The sequence below is a fragment of the Blennius ocellaris genome (assembly GCF_963422515.1).
Source record: "Blennius ocellaris genome assembly, chromosome: 19".
NCBI classification, from domain to species: domain Eukaryota; kingdom Metazoa; phylum Chordata; class Actinopteri; order Blenniiformes; family Blenniidae; genus Blennius; species Blennius ocellaris.
In genome coordinates this window covers 23,649,666-23,675,576 of record NC_137668.1, presented here as the reverse complement: position 1 = coordinate 23,675,576, position 25,911 = coordinate 23,649,666, and the positions used below count along the sequence as shown (strand labels likewise).

Sequence of the window (25,911 nt, the reverse complement as noted above, 5' to 3'; positions counted from 1 at the left end):
CAGAGATTCTGAACTCTTGGCAGAGTTACGCTTTGTAACCCCCCCCCCTGGCTCTGGCCCCCCCCCCTGGCTCTGGCCCCGCCCCCTCCACCCACCTGGCAGTGGCCCATGTAGGCCAGGGTCTTGCCGGCCTGCAGCAGGTGACAGGGGCTGGGGTGCACCAGGCCGTCGGTGTCGCACGCCGGCTCCACGCTGCTCTTGTCGCACGCCGCCGGCCGGCCGACACACTGGTGCTGCGGACAGTCGGCCGCGTCGCTCAGACACACGCGGTACTTCGGGACGCACCTGGAAGCACAAACACGCACGTTACGTCGCTCCGCAGGGCGGAAGGCATGGTTTGATTCTGAGCTCCATGTTGATTGTTAGGCTGTGTGTGTGTGTGTGTGTGTGTGTGTGTGTGTGTGTGTGTGTGTGTGTGTGTGTGTGTGTGTGTGTGTGTGTGTGTGTGTGTGTGTCGCCGCAGTCCAACGATTCCGTTTCAATAAAAGAGCAAACTTTGTTCCCTCCAAACACACAAACGCGCTTAAAAAAAAAAACCTCCTCTGTTACCGTAGCAACCGGCGAGTTACCGACGCACGGCGACCAATCAGGCGTGGAGGAAAACATTGGCTCGCTCACTTTACTGCTCACACACGGAACAAAGGGTGTGTGTGTGTGTGTGTGTGTGTGTGTGTGTGTGTGAGAACAGTGACTGAGTAAAAGCATCATTCTCTCGACAACAATAAACTAACATTGTGCAGTTTTGTTTTGTTTTTTTAATGTTTTTTAAAAAGGCGCTCCTCCTCCTGCCGTCCAGCTCTCCGATGGAAACTCGTTTTTTTTAATCTGATTCTTTTCTCTTCTAATGTTCCAACTCCGAGTCCCAAAGTTTCATTTTTCCACGTTATTGTTTTGTTTTTTTAATCAACTTGGACCCGGTTCATGTAAAACTAATCCAGATTTGGTTTCCTGCCGACGGTTTAAAGGCTGGAAACGTGAGTTTTACGTGTGGCGGCGACACGGGGGGCCGCAGGCGGAGGCGGCGCCGGACCCACCTCTGGCCCCTCTGGCAGGGCTTGGCGGCGCAGGGGTTGCTGAGGCGGCACTGGCCGAACACAAACTGGTGGTCCTTGAAGCCCATGCAGCGAGCCACGCAGGCGCTGGGGTAGGTCCTGCCGTTGGACGCACACACCGGGACGAAGCGGTCCTGGCAGCTGCAGGGAAGGCCTGCATGGGTGGAGGACGGGGGGGGGAGGGTGGGGAGGTGGAGGAGGAGGGTGGGGTTATAATCATTATATATTATAATCAATGACCAAACTCTCAGTATCCTGGCTGAGCCTGAAGACGCTGCTGAGGGTAAAGAGCGTCGAGCCGACATGCTGTGGTGACGGGGGGGGGGGGGGGGGGGGGGTTATAAATGTAATGGTGAGGATACTTCTGGTACTTCTGGTACTTCTGGTACTTTACACAACCTCAGTCTGTGGAAACACATGAGAACCCAGACCGGAAAAGAGAAAGGAAAAAAGAAGAAGAAGAAAAATAAATAAAATCATAGAAACAAATAGAAAGGATAAAAACAAAAAAGGTATAAAAAAAAAAAATCTTAAAGAAAATAGGAAAAAATAAAAAGGGGAAAAAAGAATAAAATAGAAATAGGAAAAAAGAAAAAGGAAGAAAAATAAAAAAGAGGAAAAAGAATAAGGAAAAAAGAAAATAGAAAAAGAAAAAGGGTAAAAAGTTGAAAAAAGAAAAACAAATTGGAAAAAGAAAAAGAGAAAATGGAAAAAGAAAAAAGGGAAAAAGGGAAAAAATTGAAATACATTTTTTTTTTAAAAAGTGAAAAAAGAAAATAGGAAAAAAGAAAAAGGGCAAAAGAGAAAAAAAAAAGTAAATGAAAAAAGGGGGGAAAAGAAAAACAAAGAAAAAAGGAAATCTTGTAAAAAAAAAAAGTTCATGAGATCAGAATCTTTTCACACTCGAACCCGAACAACAAAGAAAATCTGGCCATCGATCATCTTTTAACAAATTCTGAACAATTACCAGTGAGATTCCCAACGTCCAGTAGTGTCCAGATGAAGGACAGACGATGAGGACAGACGATGAGGACAGACGATGAAGGACAGACGATGAGGACAGACGATGAAGGACAGACGATGAGGACAGACGATGAGGACAGACGATGAGGACAGACGATGAGGACAGACGATGAAGGACAGACGATGAAGGACAGACGATGAGGACAGACGATGAGGACAGACGATGAGGACAGACGATGAAGGACAGACGATGAAGGACAGACGATGAGGACAGACGATGAGGACAGACGATGAGGACAGACGATGAAGGACAGACGATGAGGACAGACGATGAGGACAGATGATGAGGACAGACGATGAGGACAGACGATGAAGGACAGACGATGAGGACAGACGATGAGGACAGACGATGAGGACAGACGATGAGGACAGACGATGAAGGACAGACGATGAGGACAGACGATGAAGGACAGACGATGAGGACAGACGATGAGGACAGACGATGAGGACGGACGATGAGGACAGACGATGAGGACAGATGATGGAGGACAGACGATGAAGGACGGACGATGAGGACAGACGATGAGGACAGACGATGGAGAACAGACGATGGAGGACGGACGATGAGGACAGACGATGAGGACAGACGATGAGGACAGACGATGAGGACAGACGATGAGGACAGACGATGAAGGACGGACGATGAGGGACAGACGATGAGGACAGACGATGAGGACAGACGATGAGGACAGACGATGAAGGACGGACGATGAGGGACAGACGATGAGGACAGACGATGGAGGACAGACGATGAGGACAGACGATGAAGGACGGACGATGAGGGACAGACGATGAGGACAGACGATGAGGACAGACGATGAGGACAGACGATGAAGGACGGACGATGAGGGACAGACGATGGAGGACAGACGATGGAGGACGGACGATGAGGACGGGCGATGAGGACAGACGATGGAGGATGGACGATGAGGGACAGACGATGGAGGACAGACGATGAGGACAGACGATGAGGACAGACGATGGAGGACGGACGAAGCAGAGACGTTACCGGTGAAGCGGCGGCGGTCGTCCTCAGAGCCTCCGAGGTTCAGACAGTCTCCGGAGGAACAGACGGCGTCGCCGGCGAAGCAGAAGCAGGAGTGACAGTCCAGCCTGAACGCCGTCCCGTGACCTGGACAACAACAACACCACCATGACGCTCAGGACAACAGCAGGAGACATCAGGTGGAGTTTTAGGGGGCGGAGCCTGGGGGGGGGGGGTCTTACTCCGGCGCTGCCCGGCCGCCACGCAGGGCTTGTCGGTGTCCAGGCAAGGCATGTCGGCGCAGTTCTCCAGCCGCCCGCTGGGCCCGCAGCTGCACACCTCGTAGCACCCCGCCCCCCCGCTGCGGGTCGGGACCTGGATCCGGGCGTCCTGCGGCACCAGGAACTCCGAGGCCTCGCCCAGCTTGCAGCCTGAACACACACACACACACACACTCACACTCTCAGAACACAGTGGGCGTGTTGAGGCGGCGGCGGCGGCGGCGTGCGGAGGCTCCGCCCACCTGGCACGCAGAGGTACGGCTGGCAGCTGAGCTCGTCCAGGCAGCCCTTCCTGTTCACCTGGCACAGGTGGTTGTTGGGACACGGGTTGGGGTTACAGGGGTGGATGACCTCCTCCATGATGGAGTTCCCCAGGGGGCTGGGCACTGCGGGGGAGGGGAGGGGGGGGGGGGATATAGATATATAGATATAGATATATAGATAGATAGATATATAGATGGATAGAGATGGAGAAAGAGAGAGGGGGATGAGAAACACAGTAAAAATGACAGTAAGTTAAGTTTATCTATATATTATCTGGCCTCTTTTACACAACGTTTCTATCGTATTTGCATTTTCTTTCTTTTTCTTTTTTATTTAATAAATGTCGAAGGCCACTGAGCCGTCGATTCAAGTTCAAATTTCTATTTGTCAGCAAATAATCAAATTTAGCGTCGATCTTCTTACGAAAAGGTGCGTCAAGAGGGATAATCTGATTTAACCTGCATTCATTTTATTACAACATATCAACGTTCACTCACCTTGATGCATCATGACAGTTTATTATTATTATTATTATTATTAAAAACATGGAATCATATGACAGATAAAGCCGATATTGTGTGAAAAATTTAATAATACATGAAGAGAAATGCAATTCTTGGGGTGAAAAATGGTTTCTTTGCAGGTCACATTTTCAAAAAGTAGCACAGCGATCATATTATTGGATTAATTAGATTTTAAGTGTATTACTGCCAAAGCTGATTTCTATTCAACATGATTCAGCCTCTGTGTCTCTCTATGTTCATCTGCCCTCTAGTGGTCAACCTGAGGTACTGCTGCAGTCAGACCACTTGGTTTCCTTCAGTTCAGAGTCCCTGTGAGGTTTGTTGTTGTTGTTGTTGTTGTTTTGAGGAGTTGTGCTGCAGCGTGTCGGGACCCACCGAGGTAGCGGTGGAGCGGGATGCAGCGCTCGGGGTCGTCGACGGGCGACAGCAGCTCGCAGATCCTCTCCGGCGTCTGTCCCTCGTGGAAACGCTTCCGGTCGCCGCACTGGGTGAGGATGTCCACACAGTCCGACCTGGAGGGGGGGGGGGGGGGGGGGAAACGTTTCGAGATCCAGTAACATGACTTTCATGTAAAGTTGACAAATTTCAAGAAAATTAATTTGTTTTCTGAAGAGTAGCAGACATAAAACAACACTGAGCTGTGTATTATAATAATAATAATAATAATAATAATAATAATAATAATAATAGAAATAGCAGTAACAATAATACAATAAATAAAAGATGAAAAATAAATAGATGAATTAATGAATTAATATCAATATAAAGCAATTAATGTAATAATAATAATAAATACTAATAATACTAGAAATAGCAACAATAAAATACATAAAAGTTGAAAAATAAATAAATAAATGTCAATATAAATTAATTAATTTAATAAGTATTAGTTTTAATAATAATAATAATAGAAATAGCAGTAACAATAATACAATAAATAAAAGATGAAAAATAAATGAATAAATGAATTAATATCAATATAAATTAATGAATGCAATATTATTCTTAATAATAATAATAATAATACTAGAAATAGTAATAAAATAAATATATGTTGAAAAATAAATAAATAAATGTCAATATAAATGAATTAATTTAATCATATTATTCTTGATAATAATACTAGAAATAGCAATGACAATAATAAAATATATAAAAGTTGAAAAATAAAATAAATAAATGCCAACACAAATTAATTAATTTAATAATTATTTCCTCTGAAAAGTTTTATTTTGTATTTCTAGATTACACATTTTGCTCTGTTGGTCGTTCACTTCGCCACACATTGTTTCTTGGGTCGACAAAAGTGGTCAATGTTCATCTTCACGTCTCCTCGTGAGTAAATCACAAAGATTCAAGGTGACCGGAACCGAACTGAGGCGAATGTCAGAACCTGAGACTGCGGTCGAAAATACGTAACATATGCCAATAATATGACAGTTAATTAATATAGATTCTACGGCCAGGCGTGTCGGACCTACTTGCATATGACGCTGCCTCTGGACTTGCTGTGGCAGGGCTTGATCTGCAGGGAGCAGGCCACGGCCTTCCACATGTCCGGCAGACACTTCCGGATGTCCAGGACGGGGATGTTCATGAAGGGCATCTTGATAGTGCCGTTGGACCACAGCTTGATGTCGCTCATGGCGCCCTGGTCCGACTGGACGTTACAGCTGCGGAAGAGCTCGGTCGGCCTGCGGGATCGACAACGTGACAGTGACCGAGAATCCAGACAGAACTCGAGCTGCAGTCGGTAGAGCGCTGACGCACCGGAGGGTACGAACCAGAAATGCGTCGGAGCAGAATCTGAATGAGACACAACTGGAACAGAGTTCTGAACCAGAACCACAGCTCTGTCAGGGGTCTCCTCTCGGCAGGTCAGGGTCTATCAAAAGTGGTCCAATCAAGAGTTGTACTGATCCAGACCGGTCAAGGTCTTGGTCTTTACTCTGTCTTGGCCCATTAAAGTCTTGGTCTTGTTTTGGACTTTGGATGTTCTGGATTTGATGCAACCCCTCCTCCTATTAAAGTCTTGGTCTTGGTCTCTGTCAAATAAGTCTCGGTCTTGACTTCATCTTGAGATGCTCTGGTCTTGGTCTTGACTTCATCTGGGCACCTTAAAGTTTTGCTCTTGGGATGCTTTGGTCGTCTGTCTTCACTCAGTCTTGGTCTTAAAATTATTTGGTCTTGGTCCCTTGAAGTATTGGTCTTATTTTAGTCTTAGGATGCTCTGGTCTTGGTATTGACTTGGTCTGGGCACCTTAAAGTCTTGGCCCTTGGATGCTTTGGTCGTGGTCCCCTCCCCCCTTAAAGGATCTTGGTCTTAGGATTATCTGCTCTTGTTCCCTTAAAGTCTTGGTCTTGTTTTGGTCTCGGGACGCTCTGGTCTGGATTTGATTTGCTGGGTTTCTCTTTCTGTTAAAAGCACAGTGTTATTCGGTGCTATATCAATAAAGTTGAATAGAATTGGCTTTGGTCTTGACTTGGTCACTGCCCTTTGAAGTCTTGACTGCAACAACTTCCACCAACAGCATCACGAGTGTAAAAATCTGGTCGAGTTTAAAGGACGAGCTGCTCATAATTTAACATAAAACACAACATCTCACACTCGAAGGTCTGGACAAATTCGAGTCTTTTTGGGGCGAAAACTTCCGTTCTGGTCTGATTGGACTAAAGTTGACCTTTGAGCATCAAAGACTTCTTAAACAAAGGGCTTCACGTGCTGTTTTCCCCCCATAAAACTTGGTCTTTACGGGAGAGTCTGGGACCCGGCAACAGCCGCTTCATGCAGAGAATGTAATAAACGAGGAAGTGGGTGAAGACGTCCACGGGCAGGGCTAGCGTTAGCCTCGTCTGCTCTGCCGCGGAGTGTTTTTTCCTCTCCGCCGCGGCGGGATGTTTCTTTCATGTCTGGGTTTGGTCTCCAGTGACTCAGCTAATTGGTGGTTGAGAAGCTCTGGGTGTGGTTCCATCATTCCTCTGGTGTCTAATGAGCGGCTGCTTTGTTTATCTTCGAGTCGAGTTTGCGGGAGTGTAACCGGGAATCTTAAAAGTTTTAGTCGACCCCAAAGTGGCGGGCAGCGGTTTTCCTCCCAAAGCAAAAAAAAAACAACAAAAAAACCCCAAAACCTGAACGATCAGCTGATTCTGACAAAGAGATGAGATCAGAGAAACGGTGTTCTTTCCTCCCGTGGCGGCGATTTGTGTCGGTTTAGTCTCCGGTAAGTCGCGGTAATCGACGCGTGTTTTGTTAGCTAAGCCGTCGTAATGAAGGCGGCGCTCTGTAATAAAGCCAGGATCGACTTTAAACTGCTTCGCAAATTCAAACAAAGCCCAACAATTTGCTCTGAGATGTGGAACGTCTGAGAGAAGAACCGCAGAGGAACAATTTACACTGTAAGAAGTGGAAAAGAGAAGATTATTTCACTCTTCATCTGACAACTGGTAAAGCTTCATGTCGTTAGCATTCCACAAACATACACACTGGAACATGTTGGTCCTACAAAGAAAGTTTCTTTTATAGAGATGATAGAGCGCCTTCTTGTGGCTGTAAACTCATTAAAGTATAGAGAATTTAATTTGGACCTTCAGTAAAAAAAAAAAAATTTTTCGAACTTTAAATTCTGGAGCTTTGATAAATTTTAATAAAGGTTGTTTATCAAAATAAGAAAAAAAAATTTTTTACGCCAAAAGTTTAGTTATTACATACTTGTTTTTCCTACTTACGCCAACATTTTTTAAATAAATAAAAAACTCAATTTCAATGAGGATTATGGCCAATGTTCAGTTCAGGTTCGCCCCCTTGAGGTGAGGCAGGGTACTACCTGCCTCACTGGCTTGACTTTTCTCTTTTTTTCTTCTTTTTTTTTTTGCTTAAACTTTCTTTGCGCCATACAGAGACCTCTGGTGGTCGCAGATGGTACCAAATAATTTGATATTGGCATAAAAGTTGCATAATCAGCAAAATAGCTTAATAAAAAAAAGAATCTAGACGATAGAGTAATATTGCTCAGGCTTAAAAGGCTTAAGTGCTCGATTTTAATGAAAAGCTCAAGAACCTTAGTTTCCATTAACACCCCCCCCCCCCCCCCCCACACACACACACACACACACACACACACACACACACACACACACTGTTTGTGTTTCCTGCTGCGTCTGGCTCCACAGCTCCGTGTTTGAACCCCTCGGGGGGGCAGAAATCCACTCCAGCCCCCCCCCTTCACCCCCCCTCCACCACCACCCCACCCGGAGGTAATCAAAGGAAACTCCCAGGGGGCTCGAGACGCGGCGTGTTTGCCTGAGCTTTAGTCGCGGCGCGCCGCAGCACGCCATCGCCAATCGCGAACCGCCATTTGTCACAGTGACCCGCGGGACCTCGGAGCCGTCGCGCTTCGCTGAGGCATTCCAACAATCTCAGAAATGTTGTTATAACATAGCGAAGCACAGTTTACGTGAAAACTGCTAATCTGTTGGGGAAAAAAAAAAAGAAAAAAAAAAAAGTGCAGCAGAAACACTGACAACGGTGCAGTTAGTCTGCCGGGCCACAGGGGGGCGCTGCTGCTTGTTTGTCTAATGAAACCACAAGGAATCGGATGCTGATCAAGGGAGAGTCTCGGCGATCAAACCACAATATGAACGGCGAGTCAAGCCACGACGGGGCGGCCATGTTTGTTTACAGCTGCATGGGTGGAAGGAAGTATTTACAATAAGGGGGAACACGTGTGTGTGTGTGTGTGTGTGTGTGTGTGTGTGTAGGAAGTGTATCTGTGATTGCTTTCATGTGGGACTCCTCGCCGTTTGAAGCCGTTCCACTTGGCGCCGCTTGTTGACATTGTATAAAAACATGCCGAGTCGACGATAAAGCCGGGGTCGGAATCCGTGTCTGGTTTTCCTTCAGGCCGGAGCCCAGCTGTGAAACACGACGGGGTTTTTAACGGAGAAACATCTTCCAGAGGGATCAGAACAGGTCCTGGATCCTCTCTCACTGTGGATCTGCCATGAAGGCCTGACCAACGACTTGTTTATATATGAAAATATTCCACGTCTTTGTGAAACGTGACTTGTTGTCAAAACAATTAACTCTGATGTTCAGATGTCGTTATGTTGTTTTCAAGCAGTTTTCAGGTCGTTTTCAGGTTATCAGTTCGTTTTGAGGTTGTTTTCAGGTCATTATCAGGTTGTTTTTATGTCATTATCAGGTTGTTTTTATGTCATTATCAGGTTGTTTTTATGTCATTATCAGGTTGTTTTCAGGTCATTATCAGGTTGTTTTTATGTCATTATCGGGTTGTTTTTATGTCATTATCGGGTTGTTTTTATGTCATTATCGGGTTGTTTTTATGTCATTATCGGGTTGTTTTTATGTCATTATCAGGTTGTTTTTATGTCATTATCAGGTTGTTTTCAGGTCATTATCAGGTTGTTTTTATGTCATTATCAGGTTGTTTTCAGGTTGTTTTCAAATCATTTTAAGGTCGTTTTCAGGTTATCAGTTCGTTTTGAGGTTGTTTTCAGGTCATTATCAGGTTGTTTTTATGTCATTATCAGGTTGTTTTTATGTCATTATCAGGTTGTTTTTATGTCATTATCAGGTTGTTTTCATGTCATTATCAGGTTGTTTTTATGTCATTATCAGGTTGTTTTTATGTCATTATCAGGTTGTTTTTATGTCATTATCAGGTTGTTTTTATGTCATTATCAGGTTGTTTTCAGGTCATTATCAGGTTGTTTTTATGTCATTATCAGGTTGTTTTTAGGTCATTATCAGGTTGTTTTTATGTCATTATCAGGTTGTTTTTATGTCATTATCAGGTTGTTTTCATGTCATTATCAGGTTGTTTTTATGTCATTATCAGGTTGTTTTTATGTCATTATCAGGTTGTTTTTATGTCATTATCAGGTTGTTTTTATGTCATTATCAGGTTGTTTTCAGGTCATTATCAGGTTGTTTTTATGTCATTATCAGGTTGTTTTTAGGTCATTATCAGGTTGTTTTTATGTCATTATCAGGTTGTTTTTATGTCATTATCGGGTTGTTTTTATGTCATTATCGGGTTGTTTTTATGTCATTATCAGGTTGTTTTTATGTCATTATCAGGTTGTTTTCAGGTCATTATCAGGTTGTTTTTATGTCATTATCAGGTTGTTTTCAGGTTGTTTTCAAATCATTTTAAGGTCGTTTTCAGGTTATCAGTTCGTTTTGAGGTTGTTTTCAGGTCATTATCAGGTTGTTTTCAGGTCATTATCAGGTTGTTTTTATGTCATTATCAGGTTGTTTTTATGTCATTATCGGGTTGTTTTTATGTCATTATCAGGTTGTTTTCAGGTCATTATCAGGTTGTTTTTATGTCATTATCAGGTTGTTTTCAGGTTGTTATCAGGTTGTTTTCACGTCATTATCAGGTTGTTTTTATGTCATTATCAGGTTGTTTTCAGGTTGTTTTCATGTCATTATCAGGTTGTTTTTATGTCATCAGGTTGTTTTTATGTCATTATCAGGTTGTTTTCATGTCATTATCAGGTTGTTTTTATGTCATTATCAGGTTGTTTTTATGTCATTATCAGGTTGTTTTCAGGTCATTATCAGGTTGTTTTTATGTCATTATCAGGTTGTTTTTATGTCATTATCGGGTTGTTTTTATGTCATTATCAGGTTGTTTTCAGGTCATTATCAGGTTGTTTTTATGTCATTATCAGGTTGTTTTCAGGTTGTTATCAGGTTGTTTTCACGTCATTATCAGGTTGTTTTTATGTCATTATCAGGTTGTTTTCAGGTTGTTTTCATGTCATTATCAGGTTGTTTTTATGTCATCAGGTTGTTTTTATGTCATTATCAGGTTGTTTTCATGTCATTATCAGGTTGTTTTTATGTCATTATCAGGTTGTTTTTATGTCATTATCAGGTTGTTTTCACGTCATTATTGGGTTGTTTTCATGTCATTATCAGGTTGTTTTCACGTCATTATCAGGTTGTTTTCACGTCATTATCAGGTTGTTTTTATGTCATTATCAGGTTGTTTTCATGTCATTATCAGGTTGTTTTTATGTCATTATCAGGTTGTTTTTATGTCATTATCAGGTTGTTTTTATGTCATTATCAGGTTGTTTTTATGTCATTGTCAGGTTGTTTTCATGTCATTATCAGGTTGTTTTTATGTCATTATCAGGTTGTTTTTATGTCATTATCAGGTTGTTTTTATGTCATTATCAGGTTGTTTTCATGTCATTATCAGGTTGTTTTTATGTCATTATCAGGTTGTTTTTATGTCATTATCAGGTTGTTTTGATGTCATTATCAGGTTGTTTTATGTCATTATCAGGTTGTTTTTATGTCATTATCAGGTTGTTTTTATGTCATTATCAGGTTGTTTTTATGTCATTATCAGGTTGTTTTCAGGTCATTATCAGGTTGTTTTTATGTCATTATCAGGTTGTTTTTAGGTCATTATCAGGTTGTTTTTATGTCATTATCAGGTTGTTTTTATGTCATTATCAGGTTGTTTTCATGTCATTATCAGGTTGTTTTTATGTCATTATCAGGTTGTTTTTATGTCATTATCAGGTTGTTTTTATGTCATTATCAGGTTGTTTTTATGTCATTATCAGGTTGTTTTCAGGTCATTATCAGGTTGTTTTTATGTCATTATCAGGTTGTTTTTAGGTCATTATCAGGTTGTTTTTATGTCATTATCAGGTTGTTTTTATGTCATTATCGGGTTGTTTTTATGTCATTATCGGGTTGTTTTCACGTCATTATTGGGTTGTTTTCATGTCATTATCAGGTTGTTTTCACGTCATTATCAGGTTGTTTTCACGTCATTATCAGGTTGTTTTTATGTCATTATCAGGTTGTTTTCATGTCATTATCAGGTTGTTTTTATGTCATTATCAGGTTGTTTTTATGTCATTGTCAGGTTGTTTTCATGTCATTATCAGGTTGTTTTTATGTCATTGTCAGGTTGTTTTCATGTCATTATCAGGTTGTTTTTATGTCATTATCAGGTTGTTTTTATGTCATTATCAGGTTGTTTTTATGTCATTATCAGGTTGTTTTCATGTCATTATCAGGTTGTTTTTATGTCATTATCAGGTTGTTTTGATGTCATTATCAGGTTGTTTTTATGTCATTATCAGGTTGTTTTGATGTCATTATCAGGTTGTTTTTATGTCATTATCAGGTTGTTTTGATGTCATTATCAGGTTGTTTTTATGTCATTATCAGGTTGTTTTCAGGTCATTATCAGGTTGTTTTTATGTCATTATCAGGTTGTTTTCATGTCATTATCATGTTGTTTTCAGGTCGTCAGCAGGTTGTTTTCAGGTCACTGTTGGGCGTTTCCGTGGCGACGGAGTCCCACTGACCTGTTGTTGAAGTTGGTGCAGTAGCCCAGGTCCTTGCAGCCCAGCTGGCACGGCTCCATCACGTCCGCCAGGCAGTTGATGAGCTCCGTCTCCACCGGGTTGTACTCGCAGAGCTGGTCGAAGTCCTGCCACGTCTGACTGCCCCAGTTGGTGCTGATCTCCTGGCACATGTCCCTGTCGCGGCGGAGCACAGCCGTCAAGCACCGCCTCCACCATCCCACCCCACCCACCCACCCACCACCGTGTCGCCCTCCCTACCTGCACAGCGACGTGTTGGCCTTGGAGCAGCAGTGCAGCTTGGCGCAGTCCATCTTGGCGGCGTGCGGCGTCTCCTCCTCGGGCGGGGAGGGCGGGTGGGCGCTGCCCAGGAAGCACTGCCACATGGGCTCCTGCGGCAGCGGCTGCGAGCCGCACTCCTTGATCAGGCCCTCCATGATCTCGTGCTCCGTGCTCATGGTGCGGAGGATCCGGCGGCAGGCCACCTGGCAGTGCGTGGCCTCGGCCCGGTCGCAGCAGTACAGGCCTGCAACACATGGAGGCGTCAAACACAGGTGGAGGTGGAGGTGGAGGTGGACCCCCCCACAACAGTTCCATTCACATCCAGAGGACAAACCACACACACACACACACACACACACACACACACACACACACACACACACACACACACACACACACACACACACACACACACACACACACACACACACACACACACACACACCTCATTGACGAGATTGTTCTGTTAATTATCAAAATTAAGTTGTTGTTTGCTTTTTGTTGTTGTTGTATTTTTTCCTTCCTGTTTTTGTTTGTTTGTTTGTTTTATGTCCTTTTGTTTTTGCTTCTGTTATAATTGTTGTGATTATTTAGGTTTTTGCTCTGTTGTTGCTCAGGCTGGTTTCATCTCATGGCAGTTGGAAAATATTTAGATCACTGTGATTACTGTATTATTAAAAAGAAAAAAAATGTATGTAGCACGAACAAGGGTATTGTATGTTTCCTCTCCTCTCCTCTCCTCTCCTCTCCTCCACCTCTGACTCTGGTTTCTACAAAGTTTCTCCTGTTAGAGGAAGTTTTTCTTTCCACAGTCGCAAACAAACCTGCTGCTCACGTGGATATGTTGGGCTTTTCTATTTTCTCTATAAAAGCACATTGGAATGACATAAAAAAAAAAAAAGGAGGTGGAGGTGGAGGAGGAGGAGGTGGAGGAGGAGGAGGTGGAGGTGGAGCCGGTCACTCACTGTCGATGGGGCTGCGGATGGGGTAGGACTTGGTGAAGTTGCTGACGCAGCCCAGCAGCTGGGCGCTGTGGCTCTGGCAGTAATCCTTGACGGCGTTGATCTGCGACACGGTGGGGGTGGAGTCCGTCCTGAAGATGGCCTGGCAGTACTCCCTGCAGGTGGTGTGGCGGCCCGCGTAGCTGCAGCAGGTGGAGCCCACTGAACACACACACACACACACACATAAAAAACATGCAAACACACAAAACAAACAAGACAAGCACACAAGCAAACACAGAAACAAACACACAAAAAAACACGCGCACACACACACAGTTATACAAAAACACACAAAAAACCACAAACGCACACGCATAAAAAACAAACACAAAAACCCACAAACAAACAAACACAAACATGTGCAAAACACACACAAACAAAAAACATGCAAACACACACACACACAAATAAACAAACACACAAACAAACAAATAAACGCGCACACACACAAAATATGCAGACACACACAACAAACAGGCAAACATAAAAACATAAAAACATGCAAAAACACACATGCTCACACACACACACAGAAACAAACACATGCAAAAAAACATGCAAACACACACATATGCAAACAAACAGAAAAACCACAAACAAACAAACACACCCAAAAACATAAAGAAACAAAAACACACACACACAAACAAGAAGAATCAAGCCTTCGATCAACAACCAGCAGTCGGAGAAACTCTAAGAACAAAATCGTCCTTCGGAGGTTTGTTTGTTTGTTTGTTTGTTTGTTTGTGTCGTCTGGAAGCAGAGACGAGTCGTGGATCTCCGTTCATCTGCACTTACTTTCATTTTTGGTGATGCAGCTGTACAGGGAGTTCTGAAACGGAGGAGAAGAAGAGTCATGTGATCGGTGATAAAGTCACCTGCTGAAGAGAAACAACAACAACAACAACAACAACAACCATCTTCCTCCTAAACGACATTAAAACACTCTGGTTCACTTCAGAGCCCATGAAGAAAAGAGAATCCCGCCGTACCTCCGTCACCTTCTTGCACACTTTGGTGATGTCATTCTTGGAGGAAGCCTGCGGACGGACAAACAGGAAGCAGGTGAGCGTTTGCCGGCAGAGAAGAGGCGGTGTGATTAAGCCCCGCCTCCTTTCCGCCTCACCTGTCTGCACTCGCGCCGGCACTCGGACGAGATGGCCAGCTCGCAGCAGCCCAGCCCCACCCAGCCGTCAGACTTCCTGGACACTCCTGCAGGCCAATCAAACGCCACCGTCACACATATATTGTAATTTTTCCACTTTAGTTACTTTATACTTGGCTATTTGAGCTTCTTCAGCTGCTTATCTAATAATTTTAGACATTTTATACTTATTTTTTTCTTTCCTCTTTTCTTCTACTTTTTCCTTGCCTTTCTTTATTTTATTCCTTTTTTAAATTTTTCAAATTTTTTGGTTTTTCCCATTTCCTTTTTCTTTCTCCTTTTTCCTTCTTGTTTTTAACCTTTTCCATTTTCCCCTTTCCCCCATTTATTCCTCTTTTTACATTTTTTTGTTTACAATTCATTTCTTTTTCTTCCACATTTTATTTCTTTAAAAAATGTCCCTCTTCCCCCCGTTTTTCTTTTTTCTTTTATTTCCCTTTTTCTTATTTTTCCCATTTTCAATTACTCCGTTTTTTCCCCCTATTCCTGAACCAAGCTCTATTCGCAATTTAACAAAAAAGAAATAGTTTGGCCATTTTTCTTTACCAATTACCAATTTTCTTTCATTTTTCCTTTAACCTGTTTATAGAAATTCCAGCTCTTCTGGCGGTTTTACCTCCTTTAGCTGTTTTTATCTGCTGAGTCACTGATTGAAGAATATAATAGAATAAAACAAAATAGAATAGAATAGAATAGAAAACTTGCGCACTATGCATTCATTTCTATGGAGCAATCTGCATTATTGGCTTCATGTGTTCATCTGGCAGCGATTCAAAGAGAAAAGAAGGGATGGATTAATGGAAGGTGGCAGGCGGTGCAGAAACGCCTCCAATCACTGGACTTTAATCCGCCGCACCATTTCTGCTCTTCTCACGGATTCAACTAGTCGGAAGTGGCGGTTTCAATATTTCGTCATTAATCCGAGACGTGTTTGAACTCCACCCCGGGTGGAGGCGGAGCAGCCTCTTGGTTAAAACGTTGGTTTTACCTGGAAGTGTAGAGTTGATGCACGTCCACAGCTCATTCTGAGAGAACAGAGAGAAATCAAGTCATCACATTCACCAACCAAAGCCGGGTCAAGAAGGTGTTTTCTTCTGTGTGTATTTATATATTTATTTATCTTTTTGTATTTATGTATTTTAACCCGAAATGCATGAAATCTTCAAGGATAATTTGTCATCATCCAAGGACCAATAGATTAGATTTTGGGACGTTAACGACAAACCGTTTCCGAATAAATCCCTAATAAGCTGCGGAAAAATGTCCCATACAAAGCAGATGAAAGGCACTTCATCATCAAAGGAGATCAGCGTCTGTGTAAACATGGCCTTAAACTTGATGACTGGCCAAAAGTTAAAATTACCGTAATTTCTAGACTATAAGTCACTTCTTTTTTCCTATTCATGGGTGATGCGTTCAGGTGCATCATGTAACTCTTGACATTTCCATTTTTCTTTTCGTGGGTGCGGCTTATATTCAGGCGCGGGTCAATAGTCTGGAAATTATGAAGGAGTACAACTCCTCCCAGCTTTATACGTCGCCCATTTCGCAGTGCTCGTCCCCCGTTATGGTCACAATAAACATTTTCATAGCGAGAATGTGTCAGGGTTGTAGGATGTGGAGAGCGGCCTCACCATGGACTCTGGACAGTAGCCAGGTAACCTCTGGAGGAGATGCTTCAGACGCGACTCACTCTTTATCGTGGCGAGCTGCAGAGCGAGAGCAAAACACACAAAATGACTCAAAAGGATTCGGGAACGCTGAGTCGTAACAAGGTTCTTCCCACAAAGGAATAGATTTTATTAAAAATTATGACGTCCTCTCAATACACGAACACATTTTTTTATAAAAACATGGATTATTGTGAACCAGCAGCATAAATGAAGGTCTGGATTGAAGACAGTAGTTGAAGTCCGTGGTCAGTGGTGTGGTGGAGCAAATAACATTAGAATCCATTGGTTACCATGGTGACAAATGTGGCGTTAGCAAGCCTATGTGCTCTACCGAGGGCCCGCTCTAGTTGCTGTCATGAATTCCAAAGGGACAAGCCTTAAAACAGACTTAGAAATAATTTGAAACCAACAAAACAAAACAAAAACAAAGTCGGAAAGTGAAGGTTTGTCAGGTCTTGGGTGCCCCCTAGTGGCCCGGAGCCCCAAGCAGCCGCCTGCCTTGCCTGTTGACAAGCTTGCCTCTGAGAAGCGGGTCCATAAAGCGTTTCCATGAAGATTGTTAGTTTTCAGAAAGCTTTGCAATTCTAGTCTTTTGTTACTGTTACATATTGAGTTTTATGAGTTTCATGTTACATTTTTAGTTTTATGTTACTTTGTTACATCTTTCGTTTTATGAGTTTCATGTTACATTTTTAGTTTTATGACTTTTATGTTACATCTTTAGTTTTATGTTACTTTGGTACATCTTTAGTTTGATGAGTTTCATGTTACATTTTTAGTTTTGTTACTTTGTTACATCTTTACTTTTATGACTTTCATGTTACTTTGTTACATCTTTAGTTTTATGACTTTCATGTTACTTTGCTACATCTTTAGCTTTATGAGTTTTATGTTACTTTGTTACATCTTTACTTTTATGACTTTCATGTTACTTTGTTACATCTTTACTTTTATGACTTTCATGTTACTTTGTTACATCTTTACTTTTATGACTTTCATGTTACTTTGTTACATCTTTAGCTTTATGAGTTTTATGTTACATCTTTAGTTTTATGACTTTCATGTTACTTTGCTACATCTTTAGCTTCATGAGTTTTATGTTACTTTGTTACATCTTTAGTTTTATGACTTTCATGTTACATCTCGAGTTTTATGAGTTTTATGTTACTCTGTCACTTCTCCAGCGTTGTCTAACTGCATCACTGTGTCGTCTGTTACGCCTCCAGTCTGTTATTATGTAGTAACACATTTCTTCTTGCGCTGCATCAATAGCACCTTCAGCCTTTGCCAAGTGTGTTCACACCTTTGGTCTTGTTTTCCCATCACGGAGGATCGTGTGAGGCCGTGAGCTCCACCATGTACTCAGTCACACACACACACACACACACACACACACACACACACACACACACACACACACACACACACACACACACACACACACACACACACACACACACACACACACACACACACACACACACACACACACACACACACACACACACACACACTCTCAGCCAAACGCAGTGTGAGAACACGAGGCGAGGGCCTGGGAGGGAGCAGCCATCGCCAGCCGTCTCTGGCTGAAGTGTGAAGTCATGAAAACAGAGTGAGATTTACGGCTCCGCTGTAGCAGGACTGCCGGGAAAATTGCATTCCTGCAGGTCGGCTTCTTTTTCATCCGAGGCTCCAAGCTGCACTGAAGTGATTTAAAACACCGTTGGTGTAAAACTGAGGGAACGTCCACACCACGAGAAAAACGGATCTTTTAAAAAAAAAACAAAAAAACAACCTCGGTCCACACGTCACTATGAACTCGGCTAAACACGAGGCTCCAGGCCTTTAGGGGGCGCTGCGACTCACCAAACACACCCAAAAAAACGCAGAAGACAGAGCACATAGAAATTTAGAAGTAGATTCCAACTTGCAAGCCTGTATATAATTCTAGTTCTATAGGTCTATAGCCCTGCTCCTGCTAGTGTCAGTAGCTTCTGCAGCTTGTAGTTCCTGATTGTTGTGGTTATTTGATGACATCACAGAGGGGTGGAGGAGGAGGGGGGGGGGGGGGGGGGGGGGTTGAGAGGGGGGTAATTACGTCATCTTTTGTTCTACAGACGATTGTCTTTGCCGTCTTTGCCGTCCACACGCCGGGGGGAGAGTTGGTGAGAAACAGCCGTTAGTCTGTTGACGGTGAACCAGACGCCGGGGTGGGGGGGGGGGGTTGGGGGGGGCGTGGCGGGTCTGGGGGCTGAACAAACGCTTCACGCTTCGGTGCGAACGTCTCGACACACCGTGAGACACGGGGGAAGGTGAAAAGGACAGAGAGGACGAGAGGTGAAGGGGGAAAAAAAGATTCCAGCCGACCTTTTTATTCGTGTTTCAAATGTGATTTACATTTCGGCGTCTACCGTTTTACATCTACGGTCATGACACGGCGGATTGTTGCTATTGTCCGTCTACTGAGCATGTGCAGAAGAAGTACTTGCCGCCACCTCCGAGTCTGGTTTCTGCAAAGGTCTCTGCCTGTTAGAAGGAGTTTTTCTTTTCCACAGTCGCAAATAAACCTGCTTGTTATTTTCTCTGCTAAAAGCACTTAGGAATGACTGTGTTGTATTTAAAAATTAAATAAAAAAAAACAGAGCATTTTCAAAAAGTTGCATTTTCACCAGCTCAGAGCACCACCGTGGGTTTTTCAATGTTTCCCGTTAGTGGAAAAAAGTATAGAAGATTCACGTTTTACTGGGATTTATTGAACTACTGACCCAATCAGGCCAATAAACGCCATTAAACATCAAATATCCAGAATCTTGTGAGATGTTTTGCTTGTTTTTATTTTGTTTTTTTTATATCTGAGGCAAATAGTTGTGCTGACACGGCGATATTCATGAGAGGAGTTTCCATTCCCTCCAGAGCAGCAGGTGTTCACAATCAGCTTGTTATCCAATGTTCGAAAAGCGTTTTTTTTTTTGCCGTTTTGTTTGGGTTTTTTTCCGGGAGCTGGAAACCCAGAAAACTCAATCACACAAATGCCGACTTCAAACAGCAACTTTAGTTTTCCCCCCCCCCACCTTTTTAAACAGCCTTTCTGCTGAACTGACAGAAAAATACAACTCAAGACGGAGTTGGCAGATAATCAGAGAAATGTCCACAAAGCCGGCGCGTTTCGCAAGGCGCTTTGTGAAAGGTGGATAAAGTGACGGGCTCTTTCTGCGGCGTGGATCCGGCGGGACCTCATCAAACACCTCGGAGAGGAAAAACAGACGAGGGAGGAACCCGGCGTCCATCAATGTGGAATCGAGGCGTTCAGTCCAAACAAAGTGAAAAACAGCTGATTCCACTGCTGGACGAGTGACGAGACGTCAGTCTGATGGGGGAACGCTTTCATCCCACAGGCCCGACGTCTCTGACTTTCCTCAACTGAAACAGCTTTGGCCCGAATCGGCCGATCAAACGAACCCATTGAGCCTTTAAAAGCTGAAGTTTCAGAAAGTTTCGCATGAAGTTTTGCGACATGAGAAGATAACTGTTAATGGTACTTTCACTAAGTTTGAGAAGTTAATTAAAGAACAGTCTTTATTGAAAATATCAAGAAAAACTATTTATTAAACTTTTTGTTAAAGAGATTTGGGGTTCGCACGCCAGTGATGCTACATGCTAATGAGTTTTCAGGCTGACACACACCAGTGATGCTACATACTAAACATATTTGGAGCTCACACGCCAGTGATGCTACATGCTATATGCTAAAGATGTTAGAGGCTCACATACCAGCGATGCTACATGCTACACACTAAAGAGTTTTCAGGCTCAGACACACCAGCGATGCTACATGCTACTTGCTAAAGACATTTGGGGCTCACACACCAGCAGTGCTCCATGCGACTAGCTAAAGAGATTTGGGGCTCACACACCAGCGATGCTACATGCTACTTGCTAAACACATTTGGGGCTCACACACCAGCGATGCTACATGCTACTTGCTAAACACATTTGGGGCTCACACACCAGCGATGCTACATGCTACTTGCTAAACACATTTGGGGCTCACACACCAGCGATGCTACATGCTACACACTAAAGAGTTTTCAGGCTCAGACACACCAGCGATGCTACATGCTACTTGCTAAAGACATTTGGGGCTCACACACCAGCAGTGCTCCATGCGACTAGCTAAAGAGATTTGGGGCTCACACACCAGCGATGCTACATGCTACTTGCTAAACACATTTGGGGCTCACACACCAGTGATGCTACATGCTACTTGCTAAACCCATTTGGGGCTCACACACCAGCGATGCTACATGCTACACACTAAAGAGTTTTCAGGCTCAGACACCAGCAGTGCTACATGCTACATGCTAAAGAGCTTTTGGCTCACAAACCAGCGATGCTCCATGCTATATGCTACATGCCACACAGTTTATGGACAACTCTAAGAGGAAAAAAAAACATTGGATTTTATTTTTCATATTTGTTTTATTTCCTTCATCCCAACCAGTCAATATCAGGATATATTCATCACTCATCCACCACTTTTAGATTTGCAGGATTATTGAAACTAAAGACTTGAGGATTAAACATATTTCAATCTGTTTTAGTGTCTCAAACGAAGGGGGAAAAAAAAAAAAGAAAAAAGGTGTGAGGACTTTCTGGTTTATTGACGCACGTGCAGGAAGCGGAAACCGATCGTTTGAGCCGCTGCGGTTCAGTAAAACAACCAGAAGCTTTTTGTGGAACCGCTCATTTTCTGGGTGCGACCAGGCAGCTTCCCTCTGAACCCGGTCCAGTGGGGGGGTCCCGACGTGGGGCTGAACACCCGCCACCTCACAGCCCGACAAACCGCCACACCCTTCACCGGGTCACCCGAGGCCACCGTGCTTCTTCTCATGCTCCATCCGAGGAGGAGGAGGAGGGGGGGGTGGTGATGATGATGTCACCCCCACCCCCCCTCCTCCTCCCCTTCAACCGCTAAGAGCCGAGCCGGGATTTCAGCTCTCGGTCCTGCGTGTTTTTTCCCCCTTTCTTCCTCCTTTCACGTTTCCTTTGTGTCGCTTTCAGGAGAACACGAGGGCTTCGGAGGGACCGCCGGAGTGTCACCTGCTCCCGATTCAAGCGGCGGACACACAACTTTCATTCAACACTTCAAAGAGCCACGGAGATAAAAAAAAACAACAAAAAAAACCCCCCACTTTGGACAACCAAGCACCCCCCTACCCCATCCTTCAAAAAACCTCCATTCATGGGCCGACCATAATGGTGTGTGTGTGTGTGTGTGTGTGTGTGTGTGTGTGTGTGTGTGTGTACCTGGTCACAAGCTTCTTTGCATGGTGAGAACTCGGCAGCATGGTGGCAGCAGGAGGGATCTGCAGACACAGAAAGAAAGAAAGAAAGAAAGAAAGAAGAGTCAGTGATCACACATGAAGACAAAGTGAACATTTAAAGGTCTCATATCATAGTTTTTTTTTTTGTTGTTTTTTTTTAGTAACAATTTCACATCGTTCTTAGAGATCCAACAACGTTCTATTAAAAATGTATTTCCCCAAAATTCACAACCGGTCTTAAATCCAGCCAGTCTAAAAGCCCCTCTAGGAAGTTCTACCGAGAAAAGGATGCGTCTGCGCCTTTAAATGCTAATGAGCCGCGTTTTCCGGTCACGTTTTGCAAGGAGGGGGAAAAAAAAAATGGCGGCCACTTGTAATTTGAGAGGGCGGAGACCATCTACCTGTGGGATGGTCAAAGAGAATGTCCACTACCAGTGGGAGGGGTTATTTCCCCCCAATGATGTCATAAAGGGAAAATCAAACAAAGTAGACCAATCAAGTGAGGAAGATGACAAACTTTCTTTACTTCTGCAGCAGATATCACTGTTGGAAAACTTTTATAAAGTGATTTTTCGGACCTTTCTTTACTTTAAATTGAATATATATATTTTTTTTTAAGTTTTTTGGTTTTTTTTTGCTTTTTGTCTTTTATGAGCTGCTGGTGGTTTTGTTAGTTTTATTCTGTATGACAATAAAGTGTCTATTCCATTTGATTCTATTATATTCATGTTTTCAAAACGTTTCTTTCAGCCTCACATCTGATTGTGATCTATAAACCAGGAATTAAGATCAACATTCATTTAAAATCTTCAATCTGGCACTAAATTGTTCACGACAAAATCTAATTTCCAACTTGGTGAAACTTGAAAGGACTGTTGTTTTTCAATTCAGATGAACTTCTTGTACACCAAAAGCTGCAGCGGTTGTATTTTCCTCAAGTACAACAGAATTATTACTGGATCCTATTGAAGTCTGTTGCAGCCTTTCAAGATCCCAATCCAAATAAATCTGCTTCCCACATTTATCTTTGTTTGTTTGCCGCGTTATTCTCACAACACACAGTCTGGGGTTAGGGTTAGGGTTAGCAGTTCTATTGATGGTACGACTCCCCTGGACCTGTTTATTAGCACTTTAAAGGACTGTAAAACTACTCTGTGTGAATATAAAATGAAGAAAATACAAATTAAGTGCTTTTAGTAGAGCTGATAAGCCCAGATGACTTGAAACCAGAAGGACTGAGAGTGGATTTTAACCCGTGAATTCGTCGGTATTACACCTGAAAAACGGGGGATTTCTCCACAGTGATGTGAAAAAAAGACCTTCTAACCCAATTCTCCTGAAAGAATTTGCGTGTAAAATGACTTTTCAGGTCCAGCCAATTTCCCATCCGTGAATTCCGTTCATATCGGAACCCGATGCCGGAGTTAGAAGCAGAAAATGGACCGATTGAAGGATTTAATAGGGTTTCGTGACGACGGACCTGGATTTCCTGGTCAGACTCTAAAGAGACGGCATGAATGTTGTCTGACGCTCGTTGGGCCGGGAGTCCGGTCCGTCTGATCCGCTCCGGCAAGACTGAAGATAAAAGCTGGTTCTGTTCCAAAAGCTCGTCCTGGAAAAGCGACGCTCATAGCGGCTCCCTGAAGTGTTATGACAGCCGTGACGGATGACACACAGTCCGGCCGGCGACGCTTTCATCTCCCCCGGCGTTGTTTAAGAGCCGCCGGCCACACGTCGGAGGAGGTGTTGTTAGCCGACGTATCGACGGCGGTGGGAAGTACAAACAGTGGGTTTTTTTTTTTTTTCTTTCCACCAGCGGGGACGGTTTCTAAACCCTGTGATCCAGTCGCCATGTAAGGGCATGGCCCCCGCCGTCTGCCGTCACACAGCTGTGGAAGTGAGACGCCGTTTCACTGGGCGTAACCAAGGCCACATGCTCACCGGGGACAAAGACGCCGCCGCCGCTAAAGACGTACAAGTGTTTTCAGAGCCGAGCTCGTCGCTGATTGAAAGCAGCGGTTCGCCGCCGCCGCCTTCGTGGGCGACGACAAAACACAACAACGCTCGTCATTTTCACGTCCAGCCACACCAACCAATCACCAATAAGCAGCCATCCAGCTGTGGCTAAGCCCCGCCCCCAAAACTACAAACTGCCCAAACTCAGACAATTGTTCGTCAGCTCCCTTACTGACAAATTTAAAATCAGGAAATGTTGAGTTACCGCTTTAGAAAATAAACCAGGGTTAAATACAAACGAAGGAAAGTGTGAATGTGGGCGACCTGCTGCTAAAACGTTCATTTGAAAGCTTTCAAGGTGTCACATTATGCAGCGTTTTCACATTTTCACAGTTTCCTTCGTCCAAAAACGTCACAAAAAATCCAGCTTTTTCTTGATTTTCCCTCCATTGGAATATTGGATCACAGGAGCTGCATTCACAATCTGCTGTGTCTGTGTGAGCTGGACTGGCTCCGCCCACACATGCCCATACTTTGGAAGGGGAGGAAGTACTTCCTCTTGTGGTGCCATGTGCCAGAGCAGAGCTGCAGCATAATATGACACCTTTAAAATGGCTAAAATGACAAATTGTTGGACAAAACTGCTTAAAGAAACACTAAAACTGGTTAAAAAGGGTAAAATATATCTTAAAAGGCCTGAATAAAAAAATTAATAAACATAACATTTTATTAATAAAAAAACATATTAAAACAAATCAATGAATAAAATAATATATAAATAAAAAAAATTATTAATTAAAATAATACATACAAAAATAAAATAAAAAAATAGCTGAACAAGGTGTTATTGTAAAAATGGGCAAAGATAGCTAAAACAATTAAAATAGCTCAAAATGACTCGTCGCTCAACAAAGTTACTTCATATTGAAGTTCGGGTTATGCTTGATTCTTAAAAATTGTTGTCAAAGTAGTTTAAAAAAACTGAAGATATTTCCGCAGTAGATACCAAAGTTTGGTCAATGCCTCATTTTCAAAGAAATTTCACACGAAACGATATTATTGGTGCCAATTGTAGAAACCCACACAATTTAAAAAAACCCCAACAAAACACATTATTGGAGGTTTTGAAAGTGGAAGTCAGATACGTGGTGATTCTCACATCTGTATTTGATCAAATATTACATTCTTCTTTTGTCAACAAGCGTTGGTTGAATCGCCTTCCCAGCGTGTCTCGACCCTTATTTGGAGCTGGCACTCTCCTCCACCCCCCCCCAACCTCAACCCCCCCCAAACTGACCACTGCTGGCAGGCATTAGGGGGACTTGAAAGCCAGAGGGGAGGCCGATGAGAACCACAACACCAGGCTTATCAGCGTGTTCATGTGCGTGAGGCCGGGCCGGAGTGTGAGCAGCTCTGGATTCCATCACTGCGTCTCTTCCACTCATCTTTGATGCAGTAAAGAAGAGCAGGCTTGCGCCGCATGCGTGTGATGTGGAGAGTGTGCGGCGGCAATTAGGACCACGGCTGGAACTCGCTTTGAACCCTTACGTTGAACTTTTCGGGGGGGGGGGGCGGGATGGGGTCTTTCATGTGGCCGCAATGGTGATTCCTGTGTTCCGGCGGAGGTTCGACGGGTTCGTCGGGCTGTTTGGGACACGGCTAAATGACTGTGCTGTGGCCAAGACCACTTTACCTGACACCGAGGCAAGACCAGGGTGTTCCAAGACCAAGACTAAGATAAGAGTGTTCCAAGACCAAGATCAGCGTGTTCCAAGACCAAGATCAGCGTGTTCCAAGACCAAGATCAGAGTGTTCCAAGACCAAGACCAGAGTGTTCCAAGACCAAGACCAGAGTGTTACAAGACCAAGATCAGAGTGTTCCAAGACCAAGACCAGAGTGTTCCAAGACCAAGACTAAGATAAGAGTGTTCCAAGACCAAGATCAGCATGTTCCAAGACCAAGACCAGGGTGTTCCAAGACCAAGACTAAGATAAGAGTGTTCCAAGACCAAGATCA

At 43.5% G+C, this 25,911-nt stretch overlaps 1 protein-coding gene across 1 annotated transcript in view; it reads right to left on the bottom strand.

Annotated features, from left to right (window-relative positions):
• reck (reversion-inducing-cysteine-rich protein with kazal motifs) overlaps window positions 1–25,911 on the bottom strand; it is a 56,563-nt gene that overhangs the window by 15,220 nt on the left and 15,432 nt on the right. The window contains exons 2-17 of the mRNA XM_080514671.1: window positions 21,922–21,980; window positions 16,576–16,650; window positions 15,930–15,966; window positions 14,903–14,988; window positions 14,769–14,816; window positions 14,575–14,608; window positions 13,738–13,935; window positions 12,752–13,016; window positions 12,494–12,667; window positions 5,611–5,823; window positions 4,505–4,641; window positions 3,584–3,727; window positions 3,303–3,491; window positions 3,085–3,207; window positions 1,035–1,206; window positions 96–285 (exon numbers count right to left, since the gene is read on the bottom strand). Of these exons, the coding sequence (XP_080370797.1) occupies window positions 96–285; window positions 1,035–1,206; window positions 3,085–3,207; window positions 3,303–3,491; window positions 3,584–3,727; window positions 4,505–4,641; window positions 5,611–5,823; window positions 12,494–12,667; window positions 12,752–13,016; window positions 13,738–13,935; window positions 14,575–14,608; window positions 14,769–14,816; window positions 14,903–14,988; window positions 15,930–15,966; window positions 16,576–16,650; window positions 21,922–21,980 (2,144 nt within the window). The remainder of the gene's footprint in view (window positions 1–95; window positions 286–1,034; window positions 1,207–3,084; window positions 3,208–3,302; window positions 3,492–3,583; window positions 3,728–4,504; window positions 4,642–5,610; window positions 5,824–12,493; window positions 12,668–12,751; window positions 13,017–13,737; window positions 13,936–14,574; window positions 14,609–14,768; window positions 14,817–14,902; window positions 14,989–15,929; window positions 15,967–16,575; window positions 16,651–21,921; window positions 21,981–25,911) is intronic.